This window comes from Procambarus clarkii, chromosome 6 (assembly GCF_040958095.1).
Source record: "Procambarus clarkii isolate CNS0578487 chromosome 6, FALCON_Pclarkii_2.0, whole genome shotgun sequence".
NCBI classification, from domain to species: domain Eukaryota; kingdom Metazoa; phylum Arthropoda; class Malacostraca; order Decapoda; family Cambaridae; genus Procambarus; species Procambarus clarkii.
Window position 1 is genome coordinate 40,230,140 of NC_091155.1, and position 14,893 is coordinate 40,245,032.

Genomic DNA, 14,893 nt, shown 5'->3' on the forward strand with positions numbered 1-14,893 from the left:
CTAGGTTTTGTGTCAATTTGTGACCCCATTTTCCCCATGTTTCTGACCCCATTTTCCCCATGTTTCATTGAGAAAAACAGGTTCTGGTGTTGCAGTGAAAAGGTTTAAGATTTACCTTATGCAAGAACCATATTAATTTTATTATGCTTATGTGTCTTTAATTTCCCTTTCAGCTTATGCTGATTAAAGAATGGAACAAGGACAGAAGAAGCAGAGACTTGGAAGATGTGCTTCGTGCTGCAGCTCATGACAATGACAGTGCTGATGTAATTGTTAAAGGTAGGCATTCTTCCTAATTAATGCCTGCCATACAAAATAATCTCTTCCAGATCTAAATGTTAGCTCTTGATTTGCATTTAGCTTGGGCTACTCAAGCCTGAATATGTCTGGTAAATTATTTTCATGACTTTGTCTAGTTCTTACAGTAGAATAGTAAACTTAATGGATCATCCTCATCATACCATTCTAATTGGGATTTCCTGGGTGGTTCCATGAGCTAGCCGCTGGCGAGCGCCACACCAATTATACCCTACCAGGCCTGTGCCAGACTTCACCACATATGAGAAACCAGAAGCAGAATCTGGCTTAAGTAGAGGCATAGATTTTATGCCTCTAGTATAGGCATAGTCTTGCCAGTCTCCGTGGTGTAGTGGTTAGGACGCCTGCCTGGCGTTTTGCAAGCACTTTGTCCTGGGTTAGTATTCTGGCCAGGGAGGATTTACTTGGTGCAGATAATTAACTGTAGCCTCTGTTTAACTCAGCAGTAAAATGGGTACCTGGTTGTTAAACAATTTTTCGCGGGGGTCGTATTCCAGGGAACATAGGATTAAGGATTTGCCCGAAATGCAATGAGTACTAGTGGCAGTACAAGAATGTAAGAAGTCTTATACATTTCAATAAAAATAAATAAATAGTATCTCCAGAGTCTGGGGATACAAGACCACAAAAGTGCCAAAGACAAGAATCGACCCATTGACTTTTACAGATTCTTGTTTCCTACAACTTCTTGTGCACTGTTCACACTAAATCTCTGCTCCCAAGCCATTTACCATGTCAATCATCTCAAATTTCTTCTCTATTTCCTATTCTTTATTACACTCTTATTTTCAGCCCTTTCTTCAATGTGACCCAACCATCTTAGTTTATTTTCTACAAACATAATATTTACCCAATTTCTGGAAGGGAGCCCCAGTGATGGTTCCTGAATTATCCACCTTGGGCCTTCCTATCTTAACCCTTAACCCTTAAACTGCAAACACATCATATGATGTGTTGAGTAACTGTCACAAAATTACAAACCACATCATATGATATTTTGGAGTACCGTGCAAGATTTGAAAAGTCCTGTGGCTACATAGGGGTTCACATCAGCTTCCTCAGGGCTCTTGTAAACAGACGCCATTTTTTTTTAAATTGTGGGCAACATTCACGGGTATGAAAGCCTCAGTACTGAGTGAACCACCAAGGCTGGCACACACACAGCATGAGCTCACAGTATTGCTGTTAAGCTTGTGACCATAGCATTGCCTAAAAATGAAAAAATATATATATGTAACTGGTATTATTTAGGGATGATAGTATTACAAAAGACCCCTGACTGTGATAAAAAAAAAGGTCCAGGATTCTCATGATAGCAGTAGTGTTGTGAAAATTTGCGTTGTGCGTATTATTGTGGGAGGAGTAATGTTGAGGGAGGGAGGACGGTAGCATCGTCTGCCGAATCTGTGTGGCCACCTGTTACTGTCTGCACTCACCATACCAGCTTAGTGGTTCACTATAGTGAATACAAATGTAGATACTTACATATAACATGTTATATAGTGTAATAACAGCAAAAGGAGTATGTTGGGAAAAGCCATTTTGGTGAGGGAGGTGGTATCTGCATGAATTGTCATGCTGTGTATGGGTGGTCACTATGCTTTTTGGGCACCATACCAGCTTAGTTGTACAGTTATGGTGAACAAAACCTGTAGATACTTATATACAATGTGTGAATATAGTGCAATAACACCACAAACATTATAGTTGGAGGAGGAATATTAATAATTAATTAATTATTAAGTGTAGTTACAGGATGAGAGCTACGCTCATGGTGTTTCGTCTCATCATCGCAAAGTTCGGAGCCTGAACTTTGCGGTGATGGTCTACCCTCCAGGTCGGATTTGGGTTCGTTGGCTGTTCTGGTTCCTTCGGGGACGTCCCTTCCACCTCTTTCGCGATGGCTGGGTTTGACCCCTGGGGTCCTTGCATTGGCTACTGCATCGCCGACTTCCTCTTCGGGGTTTTCGGGGTTCAGTGCCTTGGCGCCTACCTGAGCCCTCGCTCGGTGTGTTCACGGACTTGTCATCTCTCGGCTGGGGCTTTGTGACCAGTGCTTACCAGGCCGGCCAGGGGCAGTGGGGTCTGTCCTTCCGTTGGGCCAACAGCAAGGTGTAGGAGTTTGCAGCGGTGTGGTTTGTGCTTCGAAGGGTTCAGGTCGCCCATGGATCGGCCATCTGGCTCCATTCAAACTGCTCCCTGTTGGTTCATTGCCTGAACCAAAAGGGTTCAATGCAGTCCTTGGCTCTTTGGGGCTGGGCGTTTCAGGTGACTAGTCTGCTGAGTTCTTGGGGGTTTGGCTCTCTTGGCAGTTCACGTCTGGGGGGGGGGGGGTCCCGGACAGGCCGTCCGTTCATTCGTTCCCCAGTCTACGGAATGGACGGTCGATGACTCATTCAGTTGGCTCTGCTAGATGTTCAGGCGCCTGGAGGTGGACTTCTTCCCGTCAGCGTGGTCGAGGCGCCTTCCGGTATATGTGGCGCCCTTCCTCGACCACAAGGCAATCGGGATCGACGCCTCCTAGCAGGACTGGTCGAGGTGGGGGTTTCTGTACCTCTTCCCTCCAGTTCAACTGTTGCTTCAGGCCCTGGCTTGGTTGGAGACTTACCAGGGAAGAGTAATCCTGTTGGCCCCGTGGTGGCCAGCCCAGCCGTGGTTTCAGGCGCTGCTTCCTCGGTGTCCGGATCCAGAGGTTTTGAGCAGCTCTGCCACTTTCAGAAGTCCGTTACGTGACTGGTTCGCTCTTCTCCTCGAGTCTTCGTGTTTGGTATTTTTTACTCAAGTTGATCACCAGCTGTATGGTGATCAGGTGGTTTCCTTGATGGTGTCCCAACTGAGGGCTTCATCTTGGCAGCAGTATAAAGTTTCCTGGGGGGTCCTTCCGTTTCTTTTTGACTCTTCGTCGTTGTTCTGTACTTCGCTTTCGGTTCAGGTGGTGGTGTGTTTTCTCTCCTGGTTGTTCCAGGACCGTCATCTTATGCCGAATACTGTCGCCTCATATCATGCGGCACTGGCGGAGGCGCTGCATCTTGCTTTCGGTATAGATGTCACTTCTGTGCCATTTCACAAGCTGTCTTGTGCCTTGTTTCACCTCCGGCTTGCTCATGTGTCGCCTGAGTCGTCCTGGTCTTTAGACAGAGTAGTCTTCTATCTCTCCTCCTCCTTCTCCTTCTTCTCCTTCTTCTTCTTCTTCTTCTTCTTCTTCTTCTTCTTCTTCTTCTTCTTCTTCTTCTTCTTCCTTCTTCTTCCTTCTTCTTCCTTCTTCTTCCTTCTTCTTCCTTCTTCTTCTTCCTTCTTCTTCCTTCTTCTTCCTTCTTCTTCCTTCTTCTTCCTTCTTCTTCCTTCTTCTTCCTTCTTCTTCCTTCTTCTTCTTTCTTCTTCTTTCTTCTTCTTTCTTCTTCTTTCTTCTTTTTTTTTTTTTTTATGGTTTCTTAGGTTCAGGATTGTTTTTCTAAGGCTTTTCCTGTTGGTATTAGCCTCTGGGGGTCGGGTTGTGGAACTTCACACTCTTCTCCGGCCCAGGGGTTTCTTCTCTTTTGGTTGTGGTGATAGGTTTGTTCGTCTCCAGCCGTCTCCTTCTTTTCTGGCAAAGAATGAGACTGCTGCTTTCCAGAGGGGTCCTTGGGCTGTTGGTGCTTGGTTGGTCAGGCTGGGGGTGCATCATGTGTTGTGTCCAGTTGCGGCCCTCTGCCGTTATTTGCGCACCACGGCTTCTGTATCTGGGGACGCGCTTTGGGTTGATCCGGTTTCGCTTCTTCCCTGTTCACGGGTATGGGTCTCTCAGGTCATCACAGGGTTATTAAGTCTAGCCAGCCTGAGGTCTATCCCCGTGCCCACGACATTCATAAGTTTGCTACTCTTGCTGCTGTCTTTGGTAACATGTCCTGGGCTGACATTCGGGCACGGGATTTTTGGCGGTTGAACAGGGTCCTGGCTGCACGCTACCTCGTTAACATTCCTGGGCCCGGTCGGGCCTGTGTCGCTTTGGGTTGGTGGCTGCAGACTGTCTCGTCTTTGAGTTGAGATGTGAGCATCGAACGCCTCCCAGGTAAGTCCCTTTCTTCTTTTTCGTCTTTGGTGAAGTAGCTCCGGAGAGCCGTAGAGGCTCCTTCCAGACAACCAACGTTGAATGTAATGAAATGCTATTTTCTGGGTGAATTCCTGAGGTTCCCCGGCAACCCTCCCTCTCTCCAGTCGCCGGTTTTCACATATATTGATATCCAGCCTCAGAACTGCAGGGTAGATCACTGTCGCGGGGGTCTGTGGCTCCCCTCTTCCACCTCACGGGGAGGGAGAGCTGCGCAGACATGCGGAGTGGCTCGTGTGATGTCATGCTCGTTTGCTCATTTTCATTTGGGGAGTTCTGTCCACTCATTTGTCTATTTTTGTTGATTTTAACCAGAATAAGGTTTGTTTTCAGGCGCTTACCTTTCTGGGTGCCTGTCCCGGTCGATGGCCGATATAGAATGCTCAAAAATCACATGTGCATTTCTATAGGCCATTGCTCTTCGTACCTCTCTGAAGGGGCCAGGGTCTGGCGCGTGTTCCCTGGAGGCCTAAAACTCCACCCACATAGACTGATGTCAAAGTTAGGGATATCCCTAACTCAGATATCCCACATACTCAGATCACAAGCTCATTGAAGTGCAAACGACCATCAATACTCAGAATAGACCTAAAACGTTGATAAAGCGAGAGGGGCTATTCAGTAAATTCAATTTTAATAATAAAAGGATAGACTGGGAGATAATAAACAGGGAACTTACAAACATTCCATGGGGAACTGTTCTAAGTAATACAAGTCCTACAGAAGGAATAGAAAAACTGACTTCAGAAGCGTATCAAGTCTGTCTGAAACATGTTCCTTTGAGGAAAGCCAGAAAGAGATCTAACGTAGAAAGAGAACGCAGACTACACTAGAAACGCAGGAAAAAAATAACGGAACTGCTTATGCAGACACGAATTTCCCGTCAAAGAAGGAATAATTTAAATAGGGAGATTGAAGAAATCGAGCGGAAATTGAAACACTCATATGAAACTGAAGAAAGGCAGTTAGAACAGAAAGCAATTCAGGAAATAAAGAAAAATCCAAAATATTTCTTCTCATATGCGAAATCAAAAGCAAAAACCACTGCCAGTATTGGACCTATTCGTACAAGTGAAGGTTCATACACGGAGGATGACAAAGAAATCAGTGAAATCCTAAAAAAGCAGTATGAGGACATGTTTAGCACTCCAATAAACAACATGAAGGTGGAAGATCCAGACAATTTCTTTATGCGGGATATTCAAACCCCTGTAAATATAACTGATATAAACATGAGCGCACTAAATTTTGAAAGAGAAATTGAAAACATGCCCATGCACTCGGCCCCAGGTCCAGACTCATGGAATTCAATATTTATAAAGAAATGCAAAGTGCCGGTAGCACAGGCACTCAGTATAGTGTGGAGGAAGAGCTTGGACACGGGGGAGATACCAGATGCACTTAAAGTAGCAGACATAGCCCCTCTACACAAGGGAGGGAGCAAAGCATTGGCGAAGAATTATAGACCAGTTGCACTAACATCGCACATCATAAAAGTATTTGAGAGAGTGATTAGGAGTCAGGTCACCAATTTCATGGAGACCAATGACCTTCACAACCCAGGCCAACATGGATTTCGAGCGGGAAGATCGTGCCTCTCACAGCTACTTGAGCACTACAACAAAGTCACTGAGGCATTAAAAGAAAAACAGAATGCTGATGTGATATACACGGACTTTGCAAAGGCTTTCGATAAATGTGACCATGGCGTGATAGCACACAAAATGAAGTCAATGGGAATAACCGGTAAAGTAGGACGCTGGATACTCAGTTTTCTGTCAAACAGGACTCAGCGAGTAAGGGTCAACCATATAAAATCTAGTCCAAGTGCAGTTAAAAGCTCTTTACCTCAGGGTACAGTCCTTGCACTGCTGCTTTTCCTTGTTCTCATATCAGATATAGACAAAAATACAAGTCACAGCTTTGTATCATCCTTTGCAGATGACACAAAAATCAGTATGAAAATTATCTCGGCTGAAGACATTGAAAAACTTCAAGCTGATATTAATAAAGTTTTCGACTGGGCATCAGAAAATAACATGATGTTTAACAGTGATAAATTCCAGGTACTCAGGTACGGTAAAAATGAGGACCTTAAACATAATACAGAGTACAAAACACAATCAAATGTACCCATAGTAGGAAAACAGCATGTAAAGGATTTGGGAATAATAATGTCTGACGACCTAACGTTTAAGGAGCATAACCAAGCAAATACTGTATTGCGACAGCCAGAAAAATGATAGGATGGATTACGAGAACTTTCAATTCCAGGGATCCCATCACAATGGTTGTACTCTTCAAGTCACTTGTGTTGTCCCATCTTGAGTCCTGCTCAGTACTCACTTCCCCCTTCAGAGCAGGAGAGATTGCTGAAATAGAGGGAATACAGAGAACATATACGGCACGCATAGACGCAATAAAGCACCTAAATTATTGGGATCGTCTCAAAGCCCTCCAAATGTACTCACTAGAAAGAAGACGAGAGATATCAAATAATATACACCTGGAAGATACTGGAGGGCCAAGTACCAAATCTACACAGTAAAATAACAACGTACTGGAGTGAACGATATGGAAGAAAATGTAGAATAGAACCAGTGAAGAGCAGAGGTGCCATAGGAACAATCAGAGAACACTGTATAAACATCAGAGGTCCACGGTTGTTCAACGTCCTCCCAGCAAGCATAAGAAATATTGCCGGAACAACCGTGGACATTTTCAAGAGGAAACTAGATTTATTCCTCCAAAGAGTGCCGGACCAACCGGGCTGTGGTGGGTATGTGGGCCTGCGGGCCGCTCCAAGCAACAGCCTGGTGGACCAAACTCTCACAAGTCAAGCCTGGCCTCGGGCCGGGCTTGGGGAGTAGAAGAACTCCCAGAACCCCATCAACCAGGTATCAACCAGGTATCCATATCAGCCTGGATAGTTCCAGGGAGCCTATGGGACTCACCCAGAAAATGGCGTTTCATTACATTCAACGCTGTTTTTTTTTTCATGTGAGCTCTGTGGGACTCTTAAATTTTACACAGTACCTGTACTCTAAATCATACATATATGATATGCACAGTGCAGTTGGTTAGGTCAAAATCATGTATGTATAATATACATAGTGCAAGGGTTAACATACCACGTTAGATTTATAACTTTCGTGGGTACATAGAGCTCATGTCAGCTTTCTCAGGCCTCCAGTAAACGGACACAATTTTAATAAAAAATTGTGAACACCATTCGTGAGTGTGAAGGCCTCAGTACTGTACTGAGGGAGCAATAAAGCATTAAATCACTTGTGCTGTCCCATCTTGAATACTGCTCAGTACTCACTTTCCCCTTCAGAGCAGGAGAGATTGCAGAAATAGAGGGAATACAGAGAACATATATACGGCACATATGGACACGATAAAGCACCTAAATTATTGGGATAGACTCAATGCTCTCCAAATGTACTTACTAGAAAGGAGACGGGAGAGATATCAAATAATATACATGTGGAAAATACTGGAGGGCCAGGTCCCAAATCTACACAGTAAAATAACAACATACTGAAGTGAACGATATGGAAGAAAATGCAGAATAAAACCAGTGAAGAGCAGGGGTGCCATAGGCACAATCAGAGAACACTGGTAAACGTCAGAGGTCCGTGGTTGTTCAACATCCTCCCAGCGAGCATGAGAAATATTGCCGGAACAACCAAGGACATCTTCAAGAGAGAACTAGATCATTTTCTCCAAGGAGTGCCGGACCAACCAGGCTGTGGTGGAATTGTGGGCCTGCGGGTCGCTCCAAACAACAGCCTGATGGACCAAACACTCACAAGTCAAGCCTGGCCATGGGCTGGGCTTGGGGAGTAGAAGAGCTCCCAGAACCCCATCAAGCAGAGCATGCCACACAAGCTAACAGCACCACTGCTCGGCTTGTGTCCACTTGAAACTTATAAATCTTAAACTGTACTATAAAATATTTCCATTTGATTTGCCCAGTAAGGTTATATGTGGCACAAGCATCCATTTAACATGCGCAGTTGAAGGTTAATGACTCGCAAGGACTTGGCGTGATTTGATAGGTGTGGAACTATCCAAAGTGGCTAACAACAAGGAAAACTTTGGGTCCATCTGAAAGAGGCATTTCATTAAATTCAGCAGTAGGCTTTTGCCATAATAAGTAACCTAGTGACAATGCTCAAAATTGTTTCCAATACAGTATATATTTTTTTCTTTATCAGGTATTCAAGATATAGTGAAGATACCCAGTGTGACTCAGAGTCTAAAAGGAATATTAACTGCTGGAGCAATCAAGTCCATCAGATATTCATGGTCAAAGCTGAAGAAAATGTGGAAGAGTTTACAGAGATGACTGAATTTGATATATGCCGTATATTCATCTTTCGTGCCTAAATTGCTTCCTTTTAAATAAATAATTGCTGAAGTATGTAAAAACACAATAAATTTGTATAATGTATTTATTTTTAAATTCCTTTTATTTTCCTGTACTCATGAAAAGTTTTATTAAGTGTGGCTTGGGTATAATATTGTTCTATGAAAACGAATGTGTGTGTGTGTGTTTTCTGGGGGGCCCTGAAGCTTGTACTGAGATAGTTCCATACATCTTGAGTCCTGAATAGCCTACCAGAGATCAGAGCTAGAACCTGGTCCTCTTACAAAGATGTATGGAGCAGGGGATTCTTTACTTTCACCCTCAACAAGGAAACATCCAGAGTGTAAGAGAAGCATATCAAACAATTCCAAGGTTCACAGAAAAATAAGAGATAAGCAGCAAATGACTCTTCAAACGATCCATTCAGAAGTCAGTTTGAACCTCTAGTTACAGCTGACCACTACCAGGTGGCATCACCATTGAGAGCAACCAACTCCCATGTCAACACACTCCAGTTCTTTCACTGATGTCCTCAAATGAGGAACATTGCTTGTTGGCTGCCCTTCAGGTCCTAACTAATCTCTACTATAAGAGAAAGTCACTTATTTAGTCTGCCCGAAGTTGGAGGCCAGACACTTGTAGTCTGGGTTTTCCTTACCCAACTTTGCAGGGAAAATGGTCTAGGTATGGGATGAACACAGGCTGGTCGTGGTTGGCTTAAGTTAAATTATTTAAGAAATATCGGCTTAAAATCTACCCTCCCCCTTCCCGGTGATTTTCATGGTCTGAAATGAAACTAGATGTGTTTTCCATAGTGTTTACCATACATTTTCATGATTTGCCTGAAAACAATGAACTGAACTTCATTTGGGCTACAGTAGAAAATAGTAAGTATGGAAGATGGTTACAGTGATGAAAATAGTGAGCAGTAAAGATGGTTATGGTGATAAAGATAATATATACTGTGAAGATATTAGTGATGATCAAAGATGGTATGTACAGTGAGGATGGTTATGGTGATGAGATTATATACAGTGAAGATGGTTATGAAAATAATATATACAGTGTGTTATGGTGTTATAGTTATGGTGATGAAGATAGTACAGTAGAACCTCGAGTGGCAAGCGTCTCCATCTATGAGCATTTCGAGTAACAAGCGAGGCACACGCCGAAAATTTGTCTCGATTGACGAGTTTCCGCTCTATTAACGAGAAAACCATGTGATGCTTCCTAGCGTTCCCGCTGGTTTTCGCAAATTCTCGGACACCTCCAACGATGCAAATAAATAATTTTTTTTAAAGATGCTAATGAAGCAAGGATGTAAAGGGGTGACTGCTGTAATGTTGCAAAGCATTGAATTTTCTATGGGAGCCCCGTCGGCTCCCCGGAGCTATCCAGGCTGAATGGATATGTATACCTTTCTGGCATCAATCAATGCATGGAGTTCTTGTCTACCAGGAACCACGAGCGAGAACCTGGTCCCCCCTCTAGAGAGGCACGAGGAGCAATGGCCTATAGAGACCCCCACCCCTGTTGTTGGGAGCATTCTGTGTCTGCCATCGACCGGGACAAGCACCCAGAAAGGTAGGCGTCCCCCAAAACTAACCCCTATTTTGGTAAAAGTATTGCAACCGAAAGCCGAACAGGTGGACAGAACTCCCCAAACGAAAATTAGCAAACTAGCATGACGCCGTTACGTTGCCGCCCCGCTGTCTGCGCATCCCCCCCTCCCCGAGAAGGGAAAGGGGAGTCCCAAACCCACCCGCTGGCACCCAACCTACAGTTCTTAGGCTGATGTGAGTCTGGTGCGGTCGTGCCTCTGGCTCCAGTTTTCCGTTACAGTTCTGTGCCTTGTGGTGTGGGCTGTCCCTTCAGGTGGTGCGTGAGCCGGGTGTGAGATTCCACGGTACTCGGGCTGCATGCACCAAGGGTCACCTTCCCATGGTACCCTGTAAGTACTGCCCTTGGGGCATGGGGCCTCCTTCCCCAAGTCACCTTGGGATCTACCTCCGCTGTGCCATTTACTGCTCGATTTTTGGCCGCCCTTGGAGTCAGCTGGGGGGTTTTCTTGCTCTTGTTTGTCTATCAAACAGTATATTGAAATATTGTTTTATTTCTATCGGTGAAATAGAGGAAAATCCGAAATATTTTTTCTCCTATGCAAACTCAAGATAAAAAACCACATCTAGTATCGGGCCCCTGCGAAAGGGAGATGGAACTTTCACCGATGACAACAAAGAAATGAGCAAGCTACTGAGGAAGCAGTACGACTGTTTTCAGCGAGCCATTAAACGCACTAAAGATTGATAACCCAAATGAATTTTCATGGATAGGATACCAACATCAAATTATATATCAGACGTCACCCTATCCCCACTGGATTTTGAAGAATCCATAAACAGTATGCCTATGCACTCTGCACCAGGCCCGGATTCTTGGAACTCCATATTCATCAAGAACTGTTAAAAACCGCTATCACAGATCCTTCACATTCTTTGTGAACAAAGCCTAGATACTGGCATTATCCCTGACATACTAAAAACAGCAGAGATAGCATCACTCCATAAAGGAGAAAATATGGCAGCAGCAAAAAATTACAGACTGATAGCACTAACATCGCACATCATAAAAATCTTTGAGAGAGTGCTAAGAAGTAAGATCACAAAATACATGGAATCACAGCATCTCCATAACCCCGGACAACATGGTTTCAGAACAGGGCGCTCTTGCCTGTCACAGTTGCTCTTCCACTATAACATGGCATTAGATGCCATGGAAGACAAACGAAACGCTGATGTAATTTACAGATTTCGCAAAAGTCTTTGACAAATGTGACCATGGTGTTATTGCACATAAAATACGTTCAAAAGGAATTACTGGAGAAATAGGCAGATGGATCTATAATTTCCTGACTAACAGAACCCAATGTGTAATAGTTAACAAAATAAAATCCCGTCCATCAACTGTGAAGAGCTCAGTCCCCCAGGGTACTGTGCTTGCTCCAGTACTTTTTCTCATCCTCATAGTGGATAAAGACAAGGACACAATCTATTGTACTGTATCATCCTTTGCAGATGACATTAGGATTTTCATGAGAGTAGATAACATAGAGGACATGGCAAACCTCCAATCAGACATAAATCAGGTCTTTCTATGGGCTACAGAAAATAATATGGTGTTTAACCTTTAAGTTGCACAACACATCATATGATGGGTTGAGTGACTTGCTATAAAATGCGCATCCCATCATATGATGTATTGGAGTACTACGCAAGATTTGAACGGCCCGCGGATACACCTCACCTTCATCAGGGCTCTTGTAAACAGACGCCATTTAAAAAAGAAATCGTGGGCCAAATTCCCGGGTGTGAGGGCCTCAGTATTGAGAGAGCAACAGACCGTCTTGGCCACACGCTGAGTCGACGCCTGTTTTCTGGGGGGAGCCCCTACGGCTCCCCGGAGCTATCCATGGCTGATATGGATACCCTAACTATTTTGCATCAGTCGATGTGGGTGGAGTTCTAGGCCTACCGGGGACCACGAGCCAGAACCTGGCCCCCTCAGAGAGGCACGGGGAGCAATGGCCCATAGAAATGCACATGTGATTTGGAGCATTCTATATCTGCCATCGACCGGGACAGGCACCCAGAAAGGTAAGCGCCACAAAACAAACCCCTATTCTGGTTAAACAACAAAAATCGACAAATGAGTGGACAGAACTCCCCCAGGAAAACGAACTAACAAGCATGACGTCACGCAAGCCGCGCCGCATGTCTGCGCAGCTCCCCCCTCCCCGGGAGGGGGAAGGGGGAGCCCCAGACCCCCATGCCGGCGATCCCCGCCCCAGTTCCTCGGCTGATGGGATCATGCACGGTCGTGTGGCTCCAGCTCCAGTCTTGTCTCAGTGCTGTGACTTGTTTTCAGTGCTGCTCTTATGGTGGTCGTGTGAGCTGGGAGTAGTATTCTCAGGTACTCGGGCTGCATGTGCTTAGGGTCACCTTCCCTGAGTGCCCTGTAAGTACCGCCCTTGGGGCTTGGGGTTGCCTTCCACAAGTCACCTTGGGTCTACCTCTGTTGGCTTTTCGCTGCTTGGCGTTTGGCCGCCCCAAGGGTTTGGGGGTTTCACTCCCTTGTTTACCTTGGGGTAAGTGGTAGTTATCACACTGGTGGGGCGCAGGGTACTGCGTAGCTAGTTTTTACCTATGACAGCGGCCAGCTCTGTTCCCTCTGGGTACGTTGTCCACTTGTGTGGTTTTTCTTTTATTTTTATTTTTGCCTGGTAGGGGGGTCTTCCTTGTGTCCCCCCCCCCCTTATAATAGGTTCGTTTGTGTGGTGGCATCCCCTGCTTTGCCCTCGCGAGTGGACACGTCCCGTGGGTTCAGCTTTAGCAGTTTGCTTGGTAGTTTGGGGCGCCGGTTAGCAGTACCCTGCCTGGGATAACCCGTAGCAGACCCAGTCTAGGGGCCCTGGGAAACCCCCCGGGGGCTCTCGGGTCCGATAGTGGAGACCCTTGCATCCCCTCTCGCTTTGGGCGAGTTGAGGGTTGCTCTGTCCCTTTGTCTCAGGGTGACTCTCCTTGTTTTTGCCTCCGTCATGCTGCCTGTTGGGTCGGTGACACATTCGACCCTTGAGTCCTGCGAGCTTTGTTGCTTGTTCGTGACTCCATTCACCCAGTCTGCTGATGAATTCCCGTGGGTGCAGGCAGCTCACGCATTCCAGGGTAGGATGTTGCAACGCGCTCTGGTATGTCGCTTCCCCGGACGCCCCGATGCTGCCCCGCATGTGTAGGGACCCAGACTTGGGTGGTTTTGGTCGCTTCGGCCTTGGTTCCTTCCACGCCCCCCTTGTTTTTCCCCCTCCTGCTTCCGGCCCCTACGCATCTGCAGGCTTCGGGGTCGGGGCGGGGTTAGAGGTTCTGAGACTTGGGCAGTTTCGGGGGTTGCCCCGTCCGGGGTAGCTGCGGAGGCATTCGAGTCTGTTCCTCCGGCCGATGCTCCGGGGTTTTGACCAGTGGGCCCCCTTCTCTTTCAGCTCTCTCGGCTGCCCCGGCTTTTTCTTGTGAGGCCGGGGCTTTGGAGGTCGACTCGGCCCCGGGGCCTGATGCAGAGGCTCCTGGGGTTGGGGAGGAGCGGCCTTGGGGGCCTTGGGCTCCATTGCGCCCCGCCTGGATTTCCGTCCTTCTGAGCGGGGCTTACTGTTACGAGGAGTGGGGTTTTCTTTCCCCCCTCTGCGTACGATTTGGGCTTGGGTTCTGCTCCTCCCCGGGTTCGGTTCCGTGTCCCTGTGGTTTCTTCGGTTCCGTCTTCAGGAGGTTTTCGGCTAACCGCATCTCTTCGCCTGCGGTGCGCTTGGCCTTTGCGGCTTCCTCCTGCGTGTCCCGGAGTTTGCCTCCATACTGGTTCCTTCTGTTCTGGACAGGTTGGGCTCCTTGTAGCCGTTTGGGCTCCTTGTAGCAGTTTGGGCTCCTTGTAGCAGTTTAGGCTCCTTGTCGCCATTTGGGCTCCTTGTCGCCGTTTGGGCTCCTTGTCGCCGTTTGGGCTCCTTTGTGGCCGTTTGGGCTCCTTTGTGGCCGTTTGGGCTCCTGTGTGGCCGTTTGGGCTCCTTGTAGCCGGTTGGGCTACTTCTCGCCTTGTTGGGCTACTTCTCGCCTTATTGGGCTACTTCTCGCCTTGTTGGGCTACTTCGCGCCTGGTTGGGCTACTTCTCGCCTGGTTGGGCTACTTCTCGCCTGGTTGGGCTACTTTCTTTCGCGTCCTGCGCATGCGCCGTGGGAGTTTGTTTTGGTTCCGGGCAGTGTGCACACGTGTTCTGCTCCAATTCTCTCGAGGGGCTTCGCCTCTCGCTCTTTTCTTATTCCCATCCATGCCCTGTTGCTTTGGGGGTGTTCTGGGGTGCCGCTGTGTGGAATTCATGAGGTTTTTCCCTGCGTTCTAGGGTGGGGAGCCTCTTTCGCTGCTCCCCTCCTCCTCTCCAGCATGGGCGCACTGGCCGCCTCCGGCGGATACGGACTCGAACGCTTGCGTCATGGCCCTTCAGGGCCTATGTTCTGCAGGTGAGTTGGTGCGGTTTTGGCGTCTCCTTCGTCCTGACGCTGTTTTTGTTTTTGGGAGTA

At 46.7% G+C, this 14,893-nt stretch overlaps 1 protein-coding gene across 1 annotated transcript in view; it reads left to right on the plus strand.

Annotated features, from left to right (window-relative positions):
- LOC123754125 (phosphatidate cytidylyltransferase, mitochondrial) overlaps window positions 1-8,868 on the plus strand; it is a 158,497-nt gene extending 149,629 nt beyond the window's left edge. The window contains exons 6-7 of the mRNA XM_045736323.2: window positions 174-279; window positions 8,629-8,868. Coding sequence (XP_045592279.1) covers window positions 174-279; window positions 8,629-8,759 — 237 coding nt within the window. The 3' untranslated portion in view covers window positions 8,760-8,868. The remainder of the gene's footprint in view (window positions 1-173; window positions 280-8,628) is intronic.
- The last annotated feature ends 6,025 nt before the right edge of the window (window positions 8,869-14,893 follow it).